Source organism: Opisthocomus hoazin, chromosome 10 (genome assembly GCF_030867145.1).
Source record: "Opisthocomus hoazin isolate bOpiHoa1 chromosome 10, bOpiHoa1.hap1, whole genome shotgun sequence".
Taxonomy (NCBI): Eukaryota; Metazoa; Chordata; class Aves; order Opisthocomiformes; family Opisthocomidae; genus Opisthocomus; species Opisthocomus hoazin.
Window position 1 is genome coordinate 20,926,559 of NC_134423.1, and position 27,564 is coordinate 20,954,122.

Genomic DNA, 27,564 nt, shown 5'->3' on the forward strand with positions numbered 1-27,564 from the left:
TATTGCTCTGTTCTCAGAGGGGCGAAAGGCAGGTTTAGCAGAACTGCCTGAAATGTGCCGGCATTTCCACATCCCAGCAACAGATGTTTGTAAATAGGCGTGCCTTCACATGTAGAAAGGAGTGAGCATCTAGAGACTGCTGTGCATGGAGGTTTGTTCTTTCTTTTCTGTGGAGCTGCTGCTGAGTATTTTAGCATTGAATGGAGGGAAAAAAAGCATCATTACATTTGTTAGCATTTCATTCAGGATTACTTCCAACTTGTAGTGGAGCCATCCATAGTGACTGGATGTTAAACTTCCATTGATGGGATGAAGAGGTCTAAGGTTCAAACTGGAAGTGGGACTGCTTGGAGTGGACATGGGACAGGGGAGAAAAAATGAATTTTGATGAATTTGATCTTCAGCAAAAGTCAGGCACTGTGAAATGGCTTTTGTTAAAAAGAAATAACACCAAAATATGTGAAGTTCCTATACTTTCTCAACAAAAATAAAAGAAGCATTATGTCTGTTTCAGCTCATCTTCAAAATACACAAGGGAAAGGCAGTGCAGAAAAGGAGAGTATCTTTGCTGATTTTACTTTCTGTGTTCTCCCATTAATGGTCTTTTTCTTGTGAGCGGCCATTTACCATGTTTGATTCAAAGAGATCCAGTCTGCATAGTTTTAGAGTAACTTTATTAATGTTTTTTTGGTAACTTCTGCTTACTACCCTAAGACTTTTTGGCTATAACTGCATTGTGAGCTGAGTCAGTTGGTTGTGAGTGTATTTGCACACAGTTCAGCCTGATTACATTGATCTAAAGCACCAATTTTACAACTTTGTCTGTGGTGCCATTACAGAAATTGAGCAAGCAAGCAGGCAGGCACCCTGCACATACCTCTCTGTTATGATGGTGATTTACTGCCTCTATCTGCTGCCTTTTACAGCTGTGTGCTGGCTTATGTCCCTGCCTTGCTGGTGAGCTTGTTTCAATCCTGGGATGCTACATCCTTAGCGTGGAATCTGAATCTGACTTTGCCACCAGACTGAAAAATGGATTGCAGCTTTTCTAAAGTTCCTTTTCCATCTTCCCTGTGGTTACCTTGTGCTTAGAAGAACAAACTGGTAGGGGTCATAGTATGGGGACATGGATGCTTTCCTTTTGACCTACTTCTTTTTGGCTAGTCTGTGTTCTTTGACCATTCTCCAAGGCTTCTCTTGTGTTTTGTTTTGACTTGGCCTGATGGCTGAAAGCTTTACTGTAAATTATTATTTTTGACAGTTATGGTAGTGATATTCCACCCTCCCATAGTGTCCTCTGACCTCTAGGTATCAGAATGCACAAAGATATGCCTAAAATCTCACAGAAGAATGCAAATCACATATAGTTTACAAATTAGTTCAGGTAAACAATGTAAGCAGAGTACAATAGCTCAAGGAGAAATCACAAGCACCACTGAATCATAGAATCATAGGTTGGAAAAGACCTCTAAGATCATCAAGTCCAACCATCCACCAAACACCACCATTCCTACTAAACCATATCCTGAAGTGCCACATCTACACGTTTTCTAAACACCTCCAGGGATGGTGACTCAACCACCTCCCTGGGCAGCCTGTTCCAATGTCTCACTGATTATAGTATTTACAGTGAGAAGGGGTTTCTGAGTTAGATTCAATATTTAATTTCTGATTATGGAGTCACTGCATTAAAATAGTATAAAGTAACAACTTGCCATTTTTGTGTAAGGTACCAAGATGCATATATAGATGGATTCAACTAATAACAAAATATTGGCTGTTTGGATGGAGGGGTGTGGGGTGAATGAGGAAGATGGGAGGAGGACAGCTACAAGAGTTAAGCATCGAAACAAGGATACCTTGAAAAGCATCTGTCTATGGTGGGTCCAGTGGAGGCTGAACAGTTGATTCTGTTTTGCTCCAGAACAAAAGGAAAAAGGGGCCACGTGGCATCCTGGTTGATAAGAGCTTACACTACTTGGTGTGTGAGAGACAATGGTTTCACAGCCCTATCTTTATCAACTTTGTTTTCTCACTAGTTCATACGTTTAAAAGTATCATAGAATAGTGTGGATTGGAAGGGACCTTTAAAGGTCAGCTAGTCCAACCCCCTTACAAGGACCAGGGACATCTTCAACTAGATCAGGTTGCTCAGAGCCCTGTCCAGCCTGGGCTTGAACGTTTCCAGGGATGGGGCATCGACCACCTCTCTGAGCAACCTGTACCAGTGTTTCACCACCTTCATTGTAAAAAATTTCTTCCTTATATCCAGTCTGAATATCATCTTTAATCTTGGCTGAAGGTTCACATGTTAATGTTTTTTGCAGGTGGAACTTGCAGAAATTTGCACAAAGAGCGAACGTTATATTGGCACGGAAGGTGGAGGAATGGATCAGTCGATCTCTTTTCTGGGAGAAGAAGGAACTGTATGTGGATCTTTGTAACCTAAACTAACAATGTAATATTAATTTATGTAAATAAAAAATATCTTCATATGTACCTACCTAGCAGAAAGACAAGAAACTGCAATACCTTAATAAGCACCATTGGTATGCAAATGAAACAGGAATTATATGTATAAAATCGTGTACAATGAAGTTTGATGAGTTTGAAGGAGTAAGATGATGAAAGTGAGAAATGGCAAGAAGGGGGAAAGAAAAGGCCTAGGGAAAGAAGTACTCTAAAAGAGCACCAGGTTCCACACTATTTGGCTAATTCATTGCTAAACTTCGAATGTTTCCCATATAATGAAATCTGAATGGTCGGTATGCCTTGTATTCAGTGCAAATGGGATAATTATTACAAAAATGCTTTCTTGAAGCTTCTTATAACCAAACAGTTCTAGGAAGTTTTGCCAGGTCCAGTTACAAAGACAAAGGAGGGTTTTTTTCCCAGTTCTACTAGTTCCAGACAATGCTGTGGCTGGATTCTGATGTAGAAGGCATTTAGCTGTCTTAAACGTGGTGACAGAAGGTGGACTAGCAATGATATACAGGACCTGCTAAGTTATGCATGAGTGCTTGCAGTGGAATTTGCAAGGGAGTTCATCTGATGTCCCAGAAGGTGCACAGGACTGTGAATGTTCAAACCTAAAACCTGTCAAAATACTTATATTGAAATTAATGTAGCGTTTCATGACAACCACTGCTTTGCTTATAATTGTGGTATTATATCTATACAGCTTTTGTTCCTTAATGTTCCTTAATGCCATATCTTGGATAAGCTTATACAGAGAATAAGCTGTTTCCTAGAATTGCACCAAACATTTAATTCCATTGTGAGGCATATATTTTCAATTTCACATCATCTGTACCTGCTCTACACTTTTCCTTCACACTTACACTGTTAGTAGTAAACACGCAGCTACATAAATGCTGAAGGAAGCAGCAGATTTCCTGGCATACACACAGATGATCTTATAATTGGAGGCTTTTCTGACATGTAGAGGTGGTGGTCAAAAAGGCAAAGAGAATGTCAGAAAATATTAGAAAAGAAATTGTGAACAAACCAGAAAATACCCCTGCTTCAGTGAACTTGGAGCTGAATGCAGTTCTGGCCTCCCACCTAAAAAAAAAAATACTAGAATGAGAAAAGTACAGGAAAGGACACTGAGATTGATCAAAGCTATTTTTTTATATGAGCACTGACTGAATAATTGAAAACTTTTTAGCTTGGAAAACAAGTATCTTTGAGGGTGATGTTTTTAAGCTCTGTAAAACCCCTGAATGGGTAAGAGAAGGTAAATTCATAATTCCCTGTTTTTCATAACAGAAGACCTAATAGAAACACAGTGATATTAGCAAGCAGCTTGTTAAAAACAAACAAGGAGGTCTGTTGTGTTTTTTTCCCAAACATTTCATCGTTAAATTGAGAAATACCGTACGTTGTGGAAATTGAAAGTTTAAAAAGGGTTCAAAAAATACTTTCTTGGATACACTGATAGAGTATTAGCCTATTTGTAGATATTAAACATAATAGTCTGATGTGTCTTCCAGTGTAAGTATAACCGCCGGTAATCTTTGCTTATGGGAAGCTGGAAAAATACACCCCCAAAAAAGATTGCTTTGTATATGTCCTATTTTTATATTCCCTCTAAACAGCCATTTATGGCTACTGTCAGTACACTGGACCAGCTTAGTGGTACATTCTGATCTAATGTAGCAGTTCTTAAAGGGTCTAGTTAAATGTAAGCAAGCTTGTCTGCCTTGATAGTGATTTTGTGACGTGGTCCAGAATCTCAGTGGCAGGGAGTAACACACATGCTGTACATAATGTCCAAACAGATTTGTCATTGTTTATTTAGCACTCTAGCTGCTCAAGGAACTCTCTGGGGGTGAACAATGCCAAAAGCAGTAAGACGTCCCTGCTTGCAGAGTTACAGTCTATTCTAAGAAGCCAAAGCAGGGCACATGATTTACAACTTATCCCAATGAAAAACCAGATGTGAATTTAATCTCTTGATTACATTACATCCTGAATTATTTAATTAATGGATGCCTAACTTATTCCATGAAAAGGTCACAAAATGTTGGGAACATCTTATGCAGCCTGTCTAAGGCATCTGTGAGGCAAGACAGTCTCTTATGTCAGAAGGAAGGAGACAGTAACTACAGTTTTGTATATAGTTTTATTTCATTTCTTTGCTTGATTGCCCGTATGTAACATGATCACCTTCTCCACTCAGTCCTAAGATTTTGGTACTATTCTGTACCTCTGTGAGCTAATTTTGTTTTAGTGGAAAATCAGAAAACTAAGGGGGAGATGGACATCAGTGAAGGGGAAGGGAATGTGAAGCCCCTTGTTTCTAGTGGCACGCACATTAACTTCAGCCAGGCCTGGTACTTTTCTGTAGATCAAAGAAAAACTGTTGTCTTAAACAGGCAAGAAAAATAGGTTGGGTGGGGTTCTGTGAAATGCTGAAAAAACCCAAAGACTTAATGGAAACATTTTAAAACCCAGCTACAAGGGAAAGGTTTGAAATGTATGGACAGCTTGGCCAATGAGGTTAAACCTCTTTTCTCACTGTTTCATATCAGTTTTCTTTCCTTAACCATCCCTGGATTTTCAAGAGAAAAAACATGCAAATTTGCATTTGATTTACAGAACTAAGTGCACTCTTAGTTAGTAGTAAATTAAAACTAACGATTCCTTTTTCTTTCAATAGGCCAAGTTGATAGAATTCAGTCCTCTGAGGGCAACCGATGTTAGACTTCCAAGTGGAGCAGCGTTTGTTATTGCTAACAGTTGTGTTGAAATGAATAAAGCAGCAACTTCTCATTACAATATTAGGGTAATGGAGTGTCGTCTGGCTACAAAGGTAACGTATGGCTTATGTCAAACTCTAATGAAACCTTCATCTAAATATGTGCTTTTTTCCACTTCTAACCAGTCATGTCTTTAACACCTGGCTAAGGTGCTACTTTAAGTAGCATTTTTCTTTCCAGAACCAGACACCTCCATCTCTGCAGAAAGAGAACTCCTGCCAAGTTTAATGGAAGTGCAAGGACTGTGCCCTTATATAGAAGACTATGTGATTTAGTTCTATTCAATTTATTTTGTATTACATTTCAATGGAGGAAATAAGTCTATTTTTCAGCAAAAAAATATTCTCATTTAAGAAGATAGACTGTTTCTAATTAAAACTGAATAACGACAAATAATGGAAAGCGACCAGTGTGGTCACATGTTTATATGTATATATGGCAATAGATGTGTATTTTCTAGGATTTAGAGGACATCAAAGCTACTTGTTGGAGGCCTGGAAGTAATACTGGAATTGCTGAATAGCAGCATGTATGTCAGTGTGAAGTTTAAAAACAGGCTTGAATCAAAACCCAACATTTAGGTTGTGCTGCCAGTTTACAGCTTGCAATTATCTCTAAAATGTATGGAATTTGAACATGAAAAAAATCTAATTTCCACTTTTATTCTGGATTTTGTAGACCATACATTTAGGAATATATAGATGTAGCGTTTGATTTGAGTTTGTTATATGAATACAGTGGATTTTTCTTTGATTAGATTAAGTGAGGAGTAAGCATAAAGATTCACTGCAACTACACCCAACAGAATGTGCTGTGTGAAAGAACAGGATTTGGATCACAAAGTCTAGATGAAAGTTTTAAAAACTGCAGGGTGGAACTTGTTGCCACAAAACATTTGACCAAAATCTGCACAATACTCAAAAGTACTTTGAGCATCTGTTGGCATCATAATTCTATGAAAAATTACGGTAGTTAATTGTAAAAAAAACCTCTCAGAGTTGAAGAGATGATCAGATACTGACAAAATGTACTATAAAATACTGCACTGAGATATTTTTCGCGGAGGGAAGCTAAACTTCAGATGACTTTTTAAATGGGCCTTAAACTCAAGTAGAAAGAGCATAGCTGCATTGTACGTGTATATGGTAAAAATAAGAGCACCAATTACCATAGTTAGAGCTGTTGTCACAGAATGAAAAGATTTTTATGCCATTAAGAAAATCAAGATAAGGACCTCTCTGTGTGTTGGTTCTGGCATAACTAATAAAAGTCTAATTTAGGATAATTAATTGACTAAGCCAATGTTTTAGGAAGAGCTTCTTTTGGAAATTTTTTTGCATAAGAAACAGAGAGCCTTCACAGATGATCTATTCTAAAAGGCAAACTACAGTGAGTGCATTAAGCTGTAAGACCTTTTGAAGTATTGTTCCATAGATGAGATTTTGTGAATTGAATCACAGTTTTCTAAATTGCTTTAAATTATTGGTCCTGTGCAGTAAACTCAAAAGGTGGTAAGGAAAGATGATTTTTTTTACGTTTCTGTTAGCTATGATGCAATTTCTAAAAAGTTACCTTTAGCAGATGCTTGATTTTAAGGAGACTAACGACATACACCTGTATATTTTTAAACATATGCTACCCAGATGGAAAGTTGCACACACTATAAAAATATATTGAGCCAGGAAAAGACTGTCTTTAGGAACAGGTCAGAGTGGGGTGAAGGAAGGCAGGCATGTAAGTGGAAGCAGGGAAGTCTTTTAAGCACCATTAAGCTAATGGAACTACGAAATAACATGCTGGGCCTCGCAATAATGCTTTAAAAGAAATTCTCATTTGTGAGTGCCTTAGGACAGGCTTTTTTCCCTCTTTCTGCTTTAGGTCATTCTAGAATTTCATAGTGTTTGCAGAAAGCTCCATGTAAGTGAAGATGCCAACACAACATACCCCCGCTGGTATTAGTGTAGAACATTTTGATGTCAGTCTGTCCAACAGCAAGTGAGCTCTGGATCATCCCCACAAAGTTAGCTGTCTCAGGTTCTGTTCCTTTCCCGTCACTTCTGGACAGTCATTCTTTTGCTTGTTATTTTTTTTCTTTCTCTGTTCTTGTTGTAGCTTCTGAGTGCTTTCCTGTACTCAACAGTATGTTTAGAGACGCTTATGTTCTGCAGAATTGCTCACAATTCCAAAGCAAATTCACTCATACTTTATACTCCAGAAAAGTCACACAGTAGGTGCTGTGGGATGGATATAAGCATTAGTGAATGCTGTGCTCTCCCCTGCTTCACCATGTGTGGTTCACTTCACGGTCAGCTATAGAGTGGTGCCAAGGATGCCTGCAACTGGAATATAGTCAACCAACTAATGTTTGTTAAATGTGGAAAGTTGCTCAGATGACATTATAGAAATGTAAAGTGTAACAAAGTGATGTTGCTATATAAGGGCTAAGTAGTCCTATACTTATTCCTAGTCTGACTTTCTTTTATTTATATTTGTCCCAACATTTACTGAGTATGTTTTCCTCTCATTTACTTATAGTCCTCCAGTGTGCCTGTGTTGAACAATAAAGGACAATAAGGCCTACAGATGCTACATCCTGGCAGTTAAGAGCCAGCTGGATGATGTCCACATCTTTAATCCATCTAGTCAGAGATCATCAAGAAAATTTCCAAGTGTGGGATCAGTATTGGGATTACTTTTGTACATTTAATAGATAGGATTTCTTCCCATTTCTGTTCTATGTCTGTTACAATTTGAGCTGCTGCAGCTAGATTATTTTCAAAAATCTTTTGTGTTTGTCCATAACAATTTTCCCAGTGCCGATAGAATTGGAAATTTGCTATAAGCCATATAGACCTTTCCAGCAAAGCCCTGCCCATGGGCCTGACAGGGTCAGTTTCCTTTTGGAATATTTGACCTGTAAAACCCAAGCGTAGATAGCTCATCTCAAACACAGCATCTCCCTTGAAGTAGAGAAAAAGGAACAGATACGACAATACGTGATGCATTTCTACAGGGGATTATTTATTAAAAAAAGGAAGTAGAAACATTTTTGTTGCCTTACAGAACATTATTTTTTGTAAATTAGGTCTGTTTAACTTCTGGTAACAAAGTCTAGGGGATGCTGAACATTAGGATTAAAATATGAGGAAAAAATTTCCCATCATTTAGCACCATGAAGCAGATTTAAGAACACATCACAAACATGCACCAACATAAGAGATACTGAGAATTTAAGTAAAACAAATGAAGCAATATTTGTTATTCTAACTTATCAATAAGTAATCTAAAATACAATTTCATAAAGGCTGTGGAGTTCTAGGTACTCAGAGCCTTTGAAAAGCAGGCCAGAAGTGACTTAAAAGGTCTTCTACAAGAAATTTTTTTCACCCTGATTTCTGCATTAGCCACTAGACTGTGCTGCTTCTTTCTCTACCACTGAACATACAAAACTGTTTTAGATGATGACAGTCATATGATTTGGATTGGATTTTGTTTGTTCTGCTCTCGTAAGCCTCACATAAATCTTAGCAAGTCACTAGATGGCACCAAAAGTAGTTAATTTTTATATACTGTAATAAAGCAAAACTGGAGAAGCCCCTGCAAAAGCACTGTTGGAGGGGACCAGGAGGGTGAGAATCTATAGCATATATTCTTCTTAAATTTCATGCTCTAACTTTGCACAAAGCAAAGCACATAGCTTTCAGACATGTATGTAAATCCCGTGATTTTTTAACCCAAGAAGTTAAACAGTGTAGCTGAATTGAGATGTAAATGATTTCAAACCAATCTCACTCAAAACCAGTGTTTGTTGAAAAGAAAAACAAAACACAGAGGGTGAAATCTTGGCCCTGTCGATGAGAGGCTTTAGTGCTGGTTTGAATAGGAAAAGGATTTCGTTCCCTGGTCTTGCTGCACTCGTTTAAGCTCTCCGCAAACATGCAGCCTGTTCTGGCATAGGTGGAAGCTTTAATCTCAATGTAAATGGTGAAGAATTGGAGTTAAGCCGTGTGCTTACGAGTACAGTAAAACGGCATTGGCATGTACCTGATAATCTGTGTCTTACCCTGTAGTAATCTGTTGAAGTTAAAGGTGGTATGTCAGTAGGATCCCACAATGATAGCTCAATGTTATTCTGTGATTAATAACATTAAAAATGTTCCATCTTATAAGGAAAGCTGCTTTACTCAGCCATTTTCATTAGACACATAAGAGCATCAACACATGTAGCAACCTTCCAGAGAAAAGCCTCTGACATATTTCCTTTTAGGATTCTGGTAGCTGAAGTAACTACTGTCAATTGCCAAAACATCACGAAGATACACAAAGCATGACATCATTGTCAGGAGTGGGGAAACCAGATATATCTATAACTAATTAGCATCATAGCAATCATATAGGAATGGAGCAGTTTCTGACTAACACATTGTTACCTTCCCATAAGGCTCAAAACTTCCTTTAAATTGGTTGTTAAAAGAACATAACTAAAATTTACTGTAGAGGTTGAGAAAGGTTACAGTTAATTCTCCTGCACAAATCGTATGCCTGCTTTTAGATTTTTAAGGCTATTATGAGAAAGGGTATTAACGGCAACCTCAAATGTTCATCAGAAAACTCCAGGAGCATATTGGAAAAGTCAGACTGTTCGAAATGTTAGTAAATTGTGACAGTACAGAACCAGACTTCTTGGGGACATGTAGTGTTACAGTATCGTAGCATTTGTGTAAGCAATTGTCTGAATGTAGTTGTAAAGGTTAATAAGTGCTTGAAGTAACATCCATGGAAAAGGGTAAATCACCAATTTGATACCACACAAATAATGCCAGTAGGTCTTTTACAGACAATATCTGATCTGGGGGAAGAATATCTGTCATTCACAGACCATTTATAAATAAATATAATTATTATCTGCTGAGTACTGATAGAAAGCAGCTTCTGATGGTTCCCAATTAAGAAGTGAAAAGAGCAAATGGGTCTTAAAGGTGCTTATGGACAATGAAATAGTTTTAAACAGGAAGGCACAAGATTTTCTCTTTTGTTTTCTGAATTTTAGCTTCTCTCAAAGTCAAAAGGCTTGGACTGGAAAAAAATGTTGAGACTCCATGATGTGCAAACGAATCTGGGAGTTAGCCTGGAGGAAATGCTGACCATTGTCGAGGAGGTATTACATCCTGAGCCTTACAGCACAGAGGAAATTTGTAAATGCCTGGGAATTAGCCTGGAGGAGCTCCGCTCTCAGATCCTTAGTCAAAACATGCAAGATGGTAAGCATATATGAAACAGTGGTTTTCAGTGTACAATGTTTGTATTATATAAAAGTTTATGTTTTAATAAGTAGTGCAAGTGGAAGTCTTGCCAGAATACTTCCCCAGAATCTTGGGTGGCAAGTGAACAGATGCCACAATTTTCATTCTAACTTTTAACTTAAAACAGAGCAAAACTCTCAAGTTGATTGAACTGTTTCTAAAATGGTAGAGGTAGCAGATCACTTACTATTTTAGATTAACCTGTGCTGTTTTAGAGTCATCTCCAAATAACTCAGGTTTTATTTTAGGGAAAAGCCTCAACTAGGCTTCCTTTTTAGACAATAGCTCTTACAAACCCAAACATTTTGGATGATTACAGCATCGTTAAAATGAATCCTGTTTGCTCTCCCTTAACCGGTGTTAAAGACCAGCATAGGTAGAGCTTGTGTTTCTGTTTTTGAATTGATAAATACATGATCACTTCATAAAACATGCACCAGGCAGCAAGTCATCTAGGTCTCTCCTGAGAAAGAAATTTCTGTCGCTATCGTTATTTTTTTTTTCTTTTAGGAAAATGTTGGTGGAGGTGAACAATTTACTGTTTAAAGTATTTCCATGTATCATTGCTTATGATTATACCATGTAGTCATGAGCATTGGCACACATGGAATGGATCCTGGATGCATAGAGTAGGGTTGCTAATAATACTGACTAATCAAGCATGTATGAAATAATTAATTTGCATTTATTACAGGTTCCCAACTGAGATCAGAATCTTTCTGTAAGAACTTAAAAAAAATCCTTAATCCCTTGTTCCCATTCTGTGGCCTTAATACTTCTGTTTTGTAGGTGAATTGTATCCTTGCCAGTCCTTCCCAAGACTGCATTCAGGGACATATATATTTGATGTACATAAATCAGTAACATATCTATGTATACTGATGCTTATATTTAAATAATCCATGTATCTGGAATGATTGTAAACTTCATATATTGACTGAGGACCAGGTCCTGAATCTAGAACCTGTTTTGTACCCCAGTGGTATCAGAGAGTATGAAACTGTGTTATTTTCCAATTACACTGCCAGAGGGGACCAGCATGGAATATGATATCTTAATCCAACTCTTTATCACCGTAGAAAGAGTTGTGATAACTCTGTGCTGCATGTATGTGAGAAATATACTGAACCATGTACCTACACTCCGCAACTTTTTCATGGGAAACTACAAGGTTGTAAATCTTTCACTCTGTCCCCTTCATGAAGCAATACAAGACTATTAACTTTCAGATATTTATACTCCTTATACCTGGTTTATAAAGCAAAATTCTACAGTTCGTAGAATTAAATTGTTTATACAGGTTATTTTGATTTGTTTTCAAAAATGAAAGTCTGGATAAAAAATTTTACATGAAAGCTATAGAAGAAACTCAAAAGGAAATTTTATACTGTGGCTCTGAATAGCGTTTGCAGATGTTTGCGGAACAGAATCTCTTAAACTTGCAAGACCATGATTTCATTTGATAAGGCCAATTAAAATGGGTTATGCTGAAAGGCTCTTTGCATGTACAATATAAAATTAAATAACAGATTTCTGTAAAACTATATGCAAAGAAGAAATAAAACAGACACAGAAAGAAGGAATCTAAATCCACTGTTTGTTTTTGTTACACACTAAACAAATTACATTTTATGATGGCTTTGGAAAACCAGAGGCTGTTTAACAAAAGTATTTTTCTTACTTCCCCTCTACTTTCCCACTATATTTTTAATGACAAAGCCTGGCTTCTTCATGTGAGAGAAAACATGCTGAAAAATAAGTAATCTCTGCAGAGAATTTCAGAATGTTGTTGAACTTTTTTGTTCAACGTGAAGAAGGAACCATAACATTTAGGGTATCTTTCTTCCTTTGTACACATTTTACCAACTTCTCTCATAAAACATTATAATGTTAAGGGTAAACTATTTGCATGAGAATTGCTGTTCAGATCATTTACTGGATTCTGAGTTTTCTCTGTGGCTGAACAGAAATTGTCAGTAGTTTTAATTTTTTGTATTATTCAAAGCCCAGTGATAGTTACTGTTGATGTTTGGTACTGGCATTGTATCTCATGTTTAAGGATCTGAAAGTGCTAGGTAAATATTATTGTAGTCTTAAGTCTAGCTTCCCTCTCCTCCACTCCTCCAGTGAGGGTACTATGTATCTACATAAAATTTTATAAGTGTGTAAGACTGATCAGATAAAAACACCACATTCCAAAGAAAAATGGTATGGGCAGGCTTTGGGCAAGTACCAGGCCAGGTGTGGAAGCGCATAGCAACTTTGCATCCCTTTTATAGGCGGGTGCTCGAGGATTTCTGCAGTTCCCCACTGTACAGCCCACTTGTTCCCAGGTTTGGAGAAGTACGGAGGGTGCATAAAGCCTCTCTCAACTTCTTGCAGTTGTTCCTTGGCCAAATCAAAATCCTGAGTTTAAATCCCCCTTGCAAATGTTTACATGCGGATTGCACTTGTGGCTTCTGAACATCTCTAGAAAAAGTAATATTTATTATTTTGTAAGGTGCACTATGCCATAATTTTGGCGTGGACTTGGATGCTCCACAGAACATTTAGTGTGCGGGGATTGTGGGACATCAAGTATTTATAAGCTTCACCACAAAAGGATATTCTTCTGTAAAACAGTGTATTCCTTTAACCATGAAATAGTTTTTTTCCTTCTTAAATGAGGTGGCTTTAAACTCATTTTTCCCTTTTATGTATAAAATTGTAATCTAGTTTTGACATTTAAACCTGAGAATGAAATTGCCATGGGAGGAGCAGGCATCCATTTGCTGTGTGGATTTCACTGTTTGACTGCCCTCCTATTTGTCCCCTGGAAAGAGAATTCTAAATCTCTGCTGTAGCTTCAGTGAGTGCTGCTTGAATAGCCTTTCATTCCCACTGCCAAGTAATTTGTATTAATGGTGATCTCAGTGCAAGAACAGTTTCAACTTTATTTGCACAGATGGGCATACGTGAAGGTGGGTGCTTGGATGTTCTGTCAGGCTGCTCTGGGATACATAAAGCTTTGTCCTGTGCAGTAGCAGAGTGCCCTTGTCTCACATGAACAGAAGTTACCTCCAAACTGGTAGACCTCAGAGTGCTTCCCAGCTTGAGGGCCCAGGTGCCTACTCCAGCCTCAGCCTGGTCCATGTCATGGAGAAATTTGGGAACGTACCATCCCCTTCCACCAAACCTTGGTTTACTTGGGATGAGCCCCAGAGAGGTGGCCACTCCAGGCAGATCCCTTACAGCTACCTGGAGGATGGAGGCCTTTGGGGTGTGCCACAGGTTAGGCCCAGGCACTGAATGCTCTAGGTTAGTTGCAACAGCCTTGTTAAAGCTAGCATGCCTCTGGAGGAAAAATCACTTTAAACCAGTAGTTATCATAATCTCAAAGCAGGTGTCTGCTAAATGGGTCACTGAATCCAGCAATCACTCGTCCCCTGGTTTATTTTCAGAAAGCCAGATTGCAAACGGTTACTTGAGCAGTCTCAGTAGAGTAACTGTTCCCCACTTTGAGTAGGGGGTTCACAATCTGGCTCAAATTAAAGCCATCTGGCAGCATTTTCTTATATACGTTATGAGCCAGAAACCTTCACCCTCATCATGTTCAATCAGCAAGATGCCTAACAGAGAAGGGTACTATTCTATGAGTAATGGTGGTAGAAACTGTCCCCTACATGATTTTGTGTCGGTGAGTTTTTCCTGTTGTAAATTTCTTAACAGTCCCATCAGCCATGTGTAGCTCATTAATCTACAGTGAAACATATCTTAAGGAGCTGCCAAAGCAACTAGAAAAAAATATATAGCCTGACGAGGTTGATCTTTAGCTAAAGGTCGGATAGAATTGTACAGGAAGCTTCTAAAGAAAGGAATCTGCTGAAGCTGAAGTTGTAACAAATAATACGAGTTGGTGAGAAGCCACAACGTTTGATTATAAATTAAAAAATCCCATAAATGGAGTGGACAGGTTTGCACAATTTTTGTAAAGCTGAAATTAAAAATGGGACGATATAGTTGAAAACCGACAGTAAAATTCTCTGTTATATTTAATTAACCCACAGTTGTTGGAGACTAATAACCCAGGATTTTTGTTTGTTTTTAAAAGACTTTGTATGGATTTTGGACAAACTTTCATTAATGTTAGTCTACTGTGTCATAACAACTTGGAAGGTTCTTGCTGCAGCGTGAGCTATTAGTGCACTGGAAAACGTCACCATTTCTTTCAAGGGCATTTGGTGGTTTGTAGGTGAATTTAATCTACCTGTTCATGGATGACATTCCAGAAATCCTCTGCAGAGGAGCAAAGCTAGGGTGCAAAGAATCCACAAAGGGTCAGCAGGAGTTGCTGACATTCTCTGGAAACCAGATAAGGACTGGTAATACAAAGCAGTTAACAGTGGAGGAGATTCCTTAAAGAAGATTCACTGTGTCCTATTTGAAACTTCAGAAACACAGTGGAGCTATAACCTGGAAGGTGGATTAGCTGCTTTGATAGCAGGCTGAATACAGGTGAAACATGTTAAAAACTTAAATGATAAAATGTTGCTAAGAGCAGACGTGAGTATAGGATTCCTTGTCCTCAAAGTTTTCTTTGGTCTCATCTTGACTTTTCAGGCTGGCTTTAATTTCTTCTGATCTCTGTCTGTTTCAATCCATAAAAGGTATCGCTTAACCTCACTGGAATCCACAAGAAGCTTCTTCTGTTTGCAGCTGATGCCATGCAAAAAAAATCACAACCTCCGTGCTGTCTTTTCAGAAAGGGACAAAAGAGACCCTGAGATTCTGATTGTGAGAGTGTGTCTAGGTCTAAAATCAAACAGTTCATTCCTGCAGTGAGCTACGCAGAACGTGGCAGAGAGGAAATGTGTAGTGATTTTCAAAGAACAGTTTTTGAGAGCGTGGTTCTGGTCAGAGACCTGATCCTCAGCTGATACAAATCTCCATCAGTCCAACTGGTGCTACATCAGTTTAAACAAGTGATATTGCACAGATCCCTTTGCAGAAGAAACATTACTTGAGACATGGCCAAGACAACTGCTCTTACGTCAGCGTGGCAGCCAGCTAGTTTCATTGCACCAGAGGTTTTAGGTTCCTCTCTAGTTGCCAGAGAAATGGGTACCACAGAGCAATTCGGGTCTCGGGTGGGATAAACGACTCCTCAGCCTGCCCTTTTCACTGACAGGAGATGGAGCTGAGGGTACCTGTGCCCCTAATTCAGAAGTACATCTAAGCGGGAGAAACCAGGCCTTTATAGTTTACTGGATTAGGAAAGTATATTTACATTTTCAGTCAGATTAAGTACCTAATTTCCATTCGCTATAATGGATTTAAGGAGCCACATGCTTTTAAGAATCTGCCATTAGTTCCCTAAACCCTGCTTTTTTGCTCTCCTTTGAGCACCACAGAGGGTGAGACCATAGAACCCAGTCCTGTGCAACTCCAGAAAGTTTACCTGGAGGGCTTCAGTTTTTCCTCTTTCTGAGCACTCCAGCCCTAGCTCGGATAGAAACTAATCAGTCATGCACACTTAGGTTTTGTTTCTTTTAACTGTGACAGAGTATGGCTTAGGAAATCAGTCTTTTTTAATGGTAAAAAATGTGGCCGCATGAAGTGCACAGATTCTGATCCATTCCTGCACTCTTCTAAAAATCACAGCCTCCATAGCTCTTTGGCATGTCCTATTAATTCGGATTTTATTTACGTGGAGCTAATATACAGGCTGTGCTGTAGCAAGGAGATTCCAATATAGATGTAATTTTCGGAAATATAGTGTGCTCTGCTATCTTTTATTATACAGAGATGGTTAGTTGGACTACCCATCAAAACAGAAGAGGTGCAAGAGGGTTTCTCTATTACCAGAGGTATTTGGTGTTGAAAGCCAAAGATGTGTGAATCATTTCATTATTTTAGAATAGGATTTACAGAGTACAGAGGTGTTTGCTGTCCTGAAGATAATTTTTCCTGAACAGTACACTGCCAGAGAGGAAAAGCAAACTATAAAAAAACATTTTTAAACACAAACATAGTTTTCTGAAATAAAATGCTGCCCATAACCAACCAATAGCCAACGCAATGATACCAGCCTTTAACCGACACCAGTTTGGTAAATGTCCACAAAGGAGTCTGTAAATAACGTACAGCCGCTCTTTCTCACTTGAGAGCTGCCTGAAAGGCTTGCTTCCGCATCGAGAGAAAGCCAGTGTCAAGGTAGCAAATTCTCCCCTACACAGAGGGACTCTCCTGGGAGCGAATGCTGTCAAGGACACAGCTCAGATCTTCTGGCTGGCAGCCAGCAGCCGGAGCGCCCATGCCGGTTGCCAATTCATAACACGACGAGCACAACACAACCCCAGAGATTTTTAAGGTAATCTGGCCAGTAGAGCACTGCTCTACCAAAGGGTGGTCTCCGAATCAATCACAGCCTTTGGCAAGTCTGTTGCCTTACAATTGAAACCAGACGTGTTTTCAGTTCTTTCTTTGGGTTACTACTGTTCGATGGTGATTTACAAGAGAGTGTGAGCTATGGCAATCTCTCACGCAACTTTAGATATTCCCTAAACGAATGCACATTTAGAAATCTCCTTGCTCTAAAACAATAGCTTGTAAGAAAAGAACATTTAAAGAGAAACCATCCTTAAAAATAGGCCAGGCTGCCTTTCTTCAACATTCAAAAATACTGAGGCGTCTCTCTGCAAAACGCAGTGCAGGTAACTCCAGCAGCAACAAAATCCAGTGGGGTAAAACACACCTCTAAAGGAGAAACCAAGATATGCGCTTCCCACATGATGCTCTTAAGATGATGTTTTTGGGGGGCACTCAATTTTCTTCTTTCTGTTCGAGTTTGAAATGCGTTCAGGCAGCCTGTTCCAAAGGCAGCAACACAGGGTTTCTCAATAGCGAGCTGTATTGAATTACAAAATAAATGTCACCAGAAGCAGTATCACCAGTAGCAGGACACTGCTACGTTCAATGTTTCTCTATCATTTTACACTACTTGGGTCTCTCTCAGCAGTGTATTTTCAGCGTTTACAGTTGTGATTTGCACTTACTCTGGAGAAATAAAAAGGGATTATACAGGCGCTGATGAAGCTTTAGTCTAGTCTGTAAGAGTTACAATCTGGAGTATGTGTATGAGAGACGTAATACTGGACATAATTTTATTTCCAGTCTTTCAAGGAAGATTTCTGCATATACTTGCGAATGTAGATTGCTGAAATCATCAGAAATGGTTCCAGAACGTGGCTGTCTCCGCGGAACAGCCAAGCAGGAACTCCATGTGTCTGGGTCAGATAGCGAGTTCTGGTTTGAATATAGGGCTTGTCTCTCTTCTCCTTTTACCTCTCTTTGAGTGTTTCATCAGCCATTTTAGAAAGCAAGAGACACCAGAATCAGAAATGAGGAGAGAGACCTTGCTCTAATGGAGAATTTAGATGTGGAAAGAAAATGAGGGATGTTCTGAGGTGCTCTAATAAGAGTATGCTTGAGTTGTGATGAAATAAGGAAACATATTGCAGTAGGTGCTCCATATAGAAAATAAAGTCCACTTACCTAATATTTACCACCCACACAGCTCAAGTAAACCAATTTGATTATAAATTATGTTACACATGCTTCTGGTGAACAATACTTCTTTAATAGTAGCTGTGGTATTAAAGCAAACAGAACTATACTGGGAGGGAAAAACAATGAACTACAACATGAGCTTGGCAGAGACAGACCAACTGTCAGATACCAACTGCAGACCAAACCCTCCTGTCAACAGGAGTAGCTTGAGGAGCCTTTCACCACAGCCATCCCCTTCCTCTTCATGGACCTCTGTTGAGGCTTGGTGGAGGTCTCACAGGTTTGAGCACCCCCCACCCCCCTTCCCACAGGAGCTACTTTTTCATGGCACAACAGAAAAATTACAGCCAAAATCCTTGCACTAGCCTTTGATCTTAGGTCAGCACTAAGCGGCACCTGTCTGGGCTTGACATCTCTTCACATAGGCAGCATGGGTGCTCTGGCTGGTAACACACACCACTCTGGTTTTCAGGGTTTGTTTTTGAAAGCACCTGTGCTCTTCATTGTGCCTTTAATCTAGTAGCATTTACAGTCAGGGTGAGCCTGCCTCATTGTGAAAATACTTTGGAGCGCTTCCTTACCTTCGCACCAGGAAATATGGATGATAGCATTTATGTTAATCTCAGTTCCAAAAAAAAAAAAAAAGTGGTTGGTGTTTTTTGTGGTTTGGCGGTTGGTTTTTTTTCAAGACAAGGTCCACCCGTACAGTTCCCCAGCTGATGCCGAGCTGGCCTGGAGCAGCCACACACAGCACCCAGGCCAGCAGGTGCTGGCCGACGGCTGCATGTAGGGCACGGGGTGCCTTTCTCCTGTGCTCCTGACTCGGTGTTGCTGGTGTTTGAAAGCTGAATGCTGTAGATTAATGCCCTAATGCATGTCGCTGCTAAACTCTGGAACTTGTGGCTTGCCTCTGCAAAGTAAAAGGGGAGACTGGGTCTGTTCAGTGACACAGCAAATAACCAGAGCATGTGCATGAAGTTATCAGCATGAAAAAAATGTGTGCACTATATTTTGATGAACTCCAAATACTACTTCATTAGGGCTTTTAAAGACGATGTAGGTGAGCTGTTGTAGAAGACTTTTAGCCTAGAGAGTTCTAATATAAAATATGAAGTACTAAAAACCATATAATTCTGCTATGTTTTTGTATGTTCCTTTTGTGGTGGCTGTTAATGGATAACTGTAGCACTTAATATTTTTTCATTTTGTTTAGTTTCCACCTTCAAGTTATACCAGCGTGCAAAGCATGTGTATAGCGAAGCTGCCAGAGTGCTGGAATTTAAGAAGATATGCAATGAAGCACCTGCCAATGCAATCCAGCTGCTGGGAGAGTTGATGAACCAGAGCTATATCAGCTGCAGGGAAATGTATGAATGCAGCTGTCCGGAACTGGATCGGCTGGTAGACATCTGCCTGTAAGTCTGACCACAAGGAAGAGTAATCGCCTGTTGAGAACGTTGTTTGGATTGATGAGAAAATATGACATCGTTGGCTATTGCAATTTTAAAATGAAAGTATTCTTGTCTCTTATTACAAAATTAATCTCCTGCAGGGACATTACATGGTCAATTGTTTCCCTGCTGACATCTGTGTAATACTTTCAGATGAAAGCTGCAGTTTATGGCTTTATTACAGCCTTTGCTTTTGGACTGACTCATCATCACAAGTGTTACGTTAGACTGTTGGCTATTCTTAAGTTGCAGAAGAAGTCATAACTGGGTTTCATAAAACATCATCTTAGTTGTTCTGTGTGAACTCTGTTACTTTTTGTGTATTTCTTAACCATTTCAGAACTGCCGCCATGGGAATTCCAGGGCATAAGCAAGCTGTTCTACATTCTTAGGTTGCCTTCAAATCATAATGGTATATTGTGAAATGCTATTGCATTTTTTTGATTCAAAAAATATGTTGTCTAGAGTGTCAGATAGGTTGGACAGCATTTCACTATTTAAAAGATGAGCGTTATCTTTTACAGTGGCCAAGACTCTGCTTCTCCTCTCTGCATTGTGTGTTTGAGCTTTCCCTACATTCTTCGCTCTCCTGCTCTGCCCCAGCCTCCTTCTTTTAGCCAGGTTCCCTAGCGTAGTTTGGGTGTGATAAAATAAGCCTTCTCAACTCCAGAACACACTCCCCGAGTGTCACTTTGTCCCTTCTCATCTCACTCTATTCCTCCCCAGTTTCATACTCTCTAGCCAGAATAAACCGAGTCTGAGAAATGGCGTGAAGTGAGCTGGAAATCACAGGTTGTTGTGTGTAGCAGGCTCTTATTCTCATAACTCTGGTCCAGTGGATGGTGAGAACTGGTACAGCCATGTGTTAATAATACAGAAAGTAAAAATTAATACCTAGTGCTCGCATTCTGCGTAGTATTTTGTCCATACTACAGGACCAGCATGAAAGGATGTACACCTGTCAGACTCTCTTAATTTCCATTTTTCTGGTACATTTAATCATGGGACAGACATCTTTTGCTAACTTTGATCCAAATTCAGTGCCTGTAGAAGGAGTTCAGTGGTTGGTGATCATTTTAACAGTGGCTTGGGGGAATGAATAGCTGCCCACCCAAGATTTCCCACCACTACTCCATCCCGGCCTCTGCCCGAGCCACCTTACCCCGGCTGCTGCCCTCCTTCACTTCATCGTGGCTCCTGGTGATGCACCTGCATACTTCTGCTCATCTGTTACGGTTCCTGCTTCTCCTTGGAAAAGGATGTGCCTACGTTAGGAAACTCTGCCCTAAGCCAGAGCATTATTGTCCTGCCAGTGGGGAAATGCAGGGTGCCGCAAATGTTTGCAGGCCTGAGGCCGAGAAATGTTTCACTGTCTTTTAGAAGCAAATACTCTTAACATATCCCATCCTCCTGCTATATCTTTCAGTCTTGAAGTAAACAGAAACAGTTTCAATATGAAGATAAAAAATACTTCTTTACCATTCTTTACCAGCAACTGGCCTTTTTTTTTTTAACTCATAAATTCGTCTGGCTTATAACAAAAGTATGAATTTTACAAACATGCAATTTGCCATATGCTTTCTTACTTATATACTGATGTGGATTTTGTAAGTTGTAATACTCATTTACCAGGTTTGTAAATTGATAGAGTATGATAGAGATGATTATTTAGATTAGTCTGATTTCTTTTGCAAACAAGATGGAATGGCCTCTGAGCCAGAAAACCGCAAACCTAAAAACTGAACAGAAGACTTTTGGACATTCGCAGATTATTCTGCACATGGGATACACATGCTGTTTTGTGATGAAACACAGAAAAGCCCTGATAGCCATTGGACAGTCAGATAGTAATTTAGCAATACAATTTCTCTCCCTTCTCTTGGGAGCCAATCCAGTACATAACTCACAGGCTACGTTCAGTTTATTGTATCACATAATGATCACATAATAGAATAAGCTACGACAGTCACTAAGCGGGGCAAGTCCACCATGGTCATCCCAGCTACTCAAAGGGAACTGCTGGTCTGTGTGTGAGAAGGAAGAACTGTCTCTAGAGTCAGCTGAAGACAGAAACTATGCCCTACTGAATTATCAAAAACCTTGGGCTACAAAGTCTTGATCCAGCGCAGGGTGTCAGCACTGCCTGTTCTGTGACACCATTGACAAAGGAAAAGCCTTAAAGCTTAACATCTACATTATTTTTAGGTACAGTAACTACCCAGCATTGATGCCTCAGTCAGTGGCATCTGCTGACCAAACTTCGCAGAAGTGATGAGCCATTTGAAGTGTCTTCACTTAGGGTACCCTGCTGGAATCGTACTGATAGGGCCTGTTCTCAGAAATGCTGGGAGAAAACTATCCTGTTTCAAGCAGGAGAAAACAAGTAGGTATAAACAGCTAAGATCTGCACTGCCATGTGGAGTTACCTGGGCTACGTTTACATGAGCTAGCATGGATGCTAGCAGCAGTCTGCTGCAGCGTGATGCTCAGCGTGGGGATGGAAATTCTCTGCTTCTCATTTATGCTGAGCTCTGTGTTTCACAGCTAGAGAACTGCTGCGTTCCGCGCGAGCTGGGGTATCGTGACACTGGCTTGCAGGCAGTAGCATAGACACAGCCGCAGGACCCAAAGGAAAGGAGTACACAGTTAGGATTTTACTAAATTAAATTAAAATTAAGCAGAGCATTTTAGTTCCAGGGACCAAAATATAAATAGCGAAGGAAAAAACCTGATATGTGCGTCCATGGTACTTCTGATTTCTAACCTGCCAGCAGCTGAGCCCACAGCTAGTACGATGAGCATAGCGAAGCGCCACAGTGGAGTGCCATTTGTGTGAAACAGTTTCCAACTGGTACATTAAAATTATTTCATCTGGGGGTTTTTATTACATTCGTTGCACAGAAACAAGTAAATTATTTGTTCATTATTCTTTACAGTCTAGTCCCATCGAGAGCATTGTCTAAGAAATTTATCTTCCTTCTTTAGAAGTCTGATATTCTTTTTTTTCTCTGATGCTGTGATTAGATTTCTAAAACTGTATCAATGTTCTAGATGAATGCAGCTTAAACCAGCATCTAATTTTTGGAAACTATCAGGGAAAAAAGTCTTAATTTTTCTCAGGTTGTACATTAAAAAAACTGAGGGACATAAAATCACTGGTCACTCTGGGAAGACTGGGCTGCTGTGATTATAGAAATGGCCAGGAACTACATAAATTGCGTTCTTTACTTACGATGATGTACAGCTGCCCTGTAACTTTAAAAAGCCTTTCCAAAAATACATTCCACAGAATTGCCCGCATCTACTGCTGCTCTCTCCTTCTGAGGTTTAAACTGTGAAGAATAATTTGCATATCCAGATGTTTTCTGTTTTGTCTCGATCTTTATGTTTTGCTGTACAACCTCTGCCAAGAAAGAAAGGGATCCATACTTGCTGTGGTTTGTAGTGCTGAAAACTGTAACCACTAGTTGGTCAGTTGCTTTTTTCATTTTGCAAAGCCAGAAGACTTGTACTTTCTCTAACCTATCTCATGCTGCTAATAGCTGGTTTACCTGCTGGTCCTTGAAAGTAACCCAGAAGATTTACTAAACAATTAAGGAACAAAAAAATCAAACCTAAACTCCTGAATTCATTCAGTGCTTTTGAAGATCTCTGAGAATCCTTGAGTGTTGCAAATAACTTTAATTCCCTTATTCTCCATCTTTTGGTGGTATAAATCCTGATGTTTTTTGTGTTACCAGCCATGCTCCTTACAGTTGAAGATAGCCAAATCCTCTTGGATCACTTTTAAAAGATAGTTTGTACATTATGTCCCAGTGCATTATGGTAGCTGAGACAACTCTGTGTTTTATCAAGACTCTTATCACTGTTGATCTTCTTAAAGCTGCAAAGCTGGGAGTCATGGCACAATTTGAACATTCAACAAAACAAACAAAAAACCACCCCACAAAAAGAAGTTTGCAGTTCTTTCAAAGCCAGCAAGGTTTAAAGATGCTATTCAAGTGCACACTAAGCTACAAAAAACAGCATAATACCCCACCATCCCCCTTGACATATTTAAATCTCATCATGTTAACTCTATGCTTTCTGAATAGTTGGTTCATAATTTTGAGTATTTGGAATTAACACTATTGCTCTGATTTTTTCACCTCTTACAGCACAGTTACTTTTAAAATGAGGTACTGCAATGTCTTATCTGTCGCTTCCACATACCAGACTATGGGACTTCCATTTTTTTATTCTCTCCTTTGCTGCAGTACTCATGTTTTGACTCTCATTTACACACACCCCCTTCCTCATAAGAGGATTCTCTTTTTATCCAGTGAATACTGGAACAAGATATGTAAACTCTTCAAGAAGCAAAGGCCAGAACCCACAGCGGGGAGCTGCATGCCCCCAGCACTGAACTACAGATACGTTATCTTTCTTGTCTGCCCTGTCTCTCCCTCTATTACTTGTCCTCACGGCCACAGCACAGCGCAGGCGGTGCAGAGGGTGCTTTCCCACATGTTAAATCCACGTCACCCACTGGGTGGGTGAGCGATCCGTCCCCAAGATTATTGTCTGCTTGGTCTCCTCTTCATAAATGCACGATTTAGATGCCAGTGCACAGGAAGAGAGCGTCTGGCTACGAATCCCACTTCACCAGAGGAGTCTAGCTGAGGACTGAGCTGATCAAGACTCAAAAAACACAGTTTCAGACCTGTTCCAAAGTTAACTTTCTTGTGTTTGATCTAGGTACCTCCTGTGCACCACGTCTCCAGTAGATGCAGAATTAGGTGCTCACTGCTGAATTCTGGTAACATCAGGTACCTAATTTTCAGGTGTTACAGCACTGCCCATCAAAACGCCAGGTTCCTCAGCTTTAAGCCCAAAGTGTCTAATGGTATCACTGCATTTGAAACTGTTAGCCACAGTGTTTTGAAACACAGTGACTTCGAGTCAGAGAGGCATATTTTCTGTCTACATTACGCTTTATTTCAACTAAGTATTTTAAAATGACTCAGTAAAAATGAGGCATGAGCATGACCACAGAGAATTATGAAATCAGTAAAAGGTTCAGAACAATTCTGAAGGGATTTCAGTTGCCTACCAAAATAAAAGCCAGACACCATCTGAAATACAAAGTTCTGTCTGAGGTAACAGACCAGATGAGTACAGACAGCTGATTGCGCAGACGCTGAAAAGTGGATTGGGCCTGATGAGGTCGATGGGAATTTCCCTACTGATTGCAGTTGAGACTGCATTGGATCCTGCTCATTTTAGGAGGTTGCTCCATGGACCAGAAACTACAAAAATTGCATCAGAGAATGAGTGGCTTACAGGAATAATAATAAGTAAAATAAAACACCAACAGGAAATAAAGAATGAACATAAAATCGAGTCAATATGAAGGGTGGCACCACACAGACATACTGAAGAAAGAGTTTCTGTTCAAGAAGAGATGTAAGCATGTTTAGAATCAAACACATATGTAAGTACTTGCTTGAAATACAACCTAAACCTCTACTAACCCAGCAGTATACCAGATTCATTTAACATAAAATGCACATATGAAAAGTTACCACAGCCCGCTCGGAATGAGCTGTCATTTTCCAGTATGTTGTTCACATGATGCTGTCTCTCCCTCAGACACATTCCGGGACTGGTAAATCTCTCCACACATGGGTATTGGAAACATATCAAAAGTATTTGTTTGCAAAGCAGATTAGATCTCTCATGAGAATAAGATTTCAAATGAGTTTTCTAAAGCATCCTGTTCAACTAGGTTAGAAAAGCCCCAAAGAAATTTATTACATGGTATTTTCCTACTTTTTCTGAATCTATGCAAAGATCAAGAACACAGGTAGGAAACTAATGAAAATAATTCTACTAAATTCTAGTGAGATGGTATCTGAATCTTGCACAGTAATGGCATGGGATTTGCTGTAGGACATTTCTAGCAGGCCAGTATCTTGAGGCTGGGAATGGTTTATATTTTGGATGCCATTTACTTGTCATTGTTCTTTCTATTCACCCTCCTTATTAAGAGAATTTTTTTCTTTTGGAACAAAATTCTTATTTTACCTTTACTGCTGTAAATCTGTGAAGTTCACGAGGTTGCTCTAATGAGAGATACGCAGCTCTGTCCACTCAGCCTAAACAGACGCTCGGGTGCAGTGACCCTCTGTGACTTTTTAAGGGTTTCTGAGCTCTCCTTTTCCTGACTGGCACACTCAGCAGTCCTGCCGAGCCCTCTGAATCCTCACCATGTTTTAGCTCTTTCCTGGAAGAATAGAGCTGTTTGTCTTTGCCACATGAGAAAATGGCTTGCGTGCCTGCATCCTGTGCAAGGAGTTTGTGAACCCTCTTTTGTTATTTCGGTCATATATTTCTGTTTTCACTTCTGATGCCTTATGAGTGTTGTTAACACAATTCCTTTCTTCTCCTGCTTTCTTCATCTCAGCTGTGCTGTGATCCTTAGAACAGCTGATGCTGAAGCACTATCAGAGAGGGGGGCTTTGGAATTGACAGAAATGACTATATTGCAGTTTAAAGCGGCAGCATTTTTTTTTTTGTCCAAAATGGTAAGTGCAAATTGCTGTAATGTCGCGTACAACCAAGTGAACTTCAGAAAAATCAGATGACATAGCTGTGTTTTGAGTAAAGCATTCACAAATTTTCTATAGAAATTTTACATATGACAAATTACCCCCTTTTGGTTCATTTTACATGATTTTTTTTCTGCTATTTTGTTTTAGGCAATTTGGGGCCATCGGGTCACGTCTGACTGGAGCTGGATGGGGTGGCTGCACTGTGTCAATGGTGCCTACTGACAACCTGAATGCTTTCCTAAAAAATGTAAAAGCAGCTTATTACCAAAGCGATGCCCAAAGGTTAGCACTGGAGAATAACAGTCTGTTTGCTACCAGACCTGGAAGGGGAGCTTTGGTCTTTGTTGAGGCCTAAAGAATGTAAAAATTTTAAAGAAACTACGTAGGGCATTTAGAACTGGCAGTACTTCCCATGCCACAGTAAATGAACGCCTTTTCTGTTTTTTTATTGTAATGACCAGTTGCTATTATCAAAATATATTTCTGAAGAAGTGATTAGAAGAAAACTCTTTGATTATAAAGTCTTTTATTTTTTCCATACTAAAATTTTTTCAGTATAAACATTGATTTACAAAAGCCTATTGACAAGGAAAACTGAATTGAAATAAAGATGATGCTTTGTTACAGTGGATCTCTCTTTTCCATTTGCTGTCATAAGAGTAATACCAGATGGAGCAATGAGCTGCTTCATTGTAGGGTCAGAACCTTGCAGTGTTTGCAGGGCTGTTCAGTGCTTATTATCTTCAGGTGCTGGATGTTTGTCTGTTTAGAGTATCCTGTGAAAATGGAAGATGAAGATGAAGCATTCAAAAAATTGGAAAGACCTTGCTAAACATTAGAAGTTTTATACTCTCCTCAAATGGGATTATTACTGTTGTAATTAATGATAATATTGGAGGAGCATCTGCATGCCAAGTAGAACATTACGAGTCCATTGTGTTAAGCAGGAGAACTTTCCTTCTAGCTATGTTTCTTATGTATCCTTGTGCAAGGGTGACCTGTTACAAAAGTTTCAACACAATTGAATGCTGTCTGTGAGCTGTACAGCGTGACAACAAACTCCCCCAGGTGAATGAACAAATAATGACGCAGAGTTTGGTTTGAGTTATCCAAACGCCATATTCTAATAGTTGAGTCCTAGCTGTGCTTCTGCAAGGTAGAACATTTGCATTTTTATGCAACACTGTTACAAAGGATTAAATATAATCCATGGACCGTGTAAAAAAGCAATTAAAACCTATAAAGAATAATTAGGGAGATAATTCACACAGTTGTACTAATCAAAAGTAAGTAGGTAAGAACAATTGTAAATGTCATTGACGTATTATTGACGAGCTCCTGTCTGACCCGCCCTTTATGGTCCTGACAATCTCAGGGTTGTAACCGCAACACAGGAGAAGTACAG

The 27,564-nt window shown here is 39.5% G+C and overlaps 1 protein-coding gene across 1 annotated transcript in view; it reads left to right on the top strand.

Annotated features, from left to right (window-relative positions):
• The window catches only part of GALK2 (galactokinase 2), a 50,204-nt gene extending 23,406 nt beyond the window's left edge, over nt 1-26,798 (top strand). Inside the window, exons 6-10 of the mRNA XM_075432226.1 lie at nt 2,328-2,426; nt 5,165-5,317; nt 10,315-10,525; nt 19,329-19,530; nt 26,307-26,798. Coding sequence (XP_075288341.1) covers nt 2,328-2,426; nt 5,165-5,317; nt 10,315-10,525; nt 19,329-19,530; nt 26,307-26,514 — 873 coding nt within the window. The 3' untranslated portion in view covers nt 26,515-26,798. The remainder of the gene's footprint in view (nt 1-2,327; nt 2,427-5,164; nt 5,318-10,314; nt 10,526-19,328; nt 19,531-26,306) is intronic.
• The last annotated feature ends 766 nt before the right edge of the window (nt 26,799-27,564 follow it).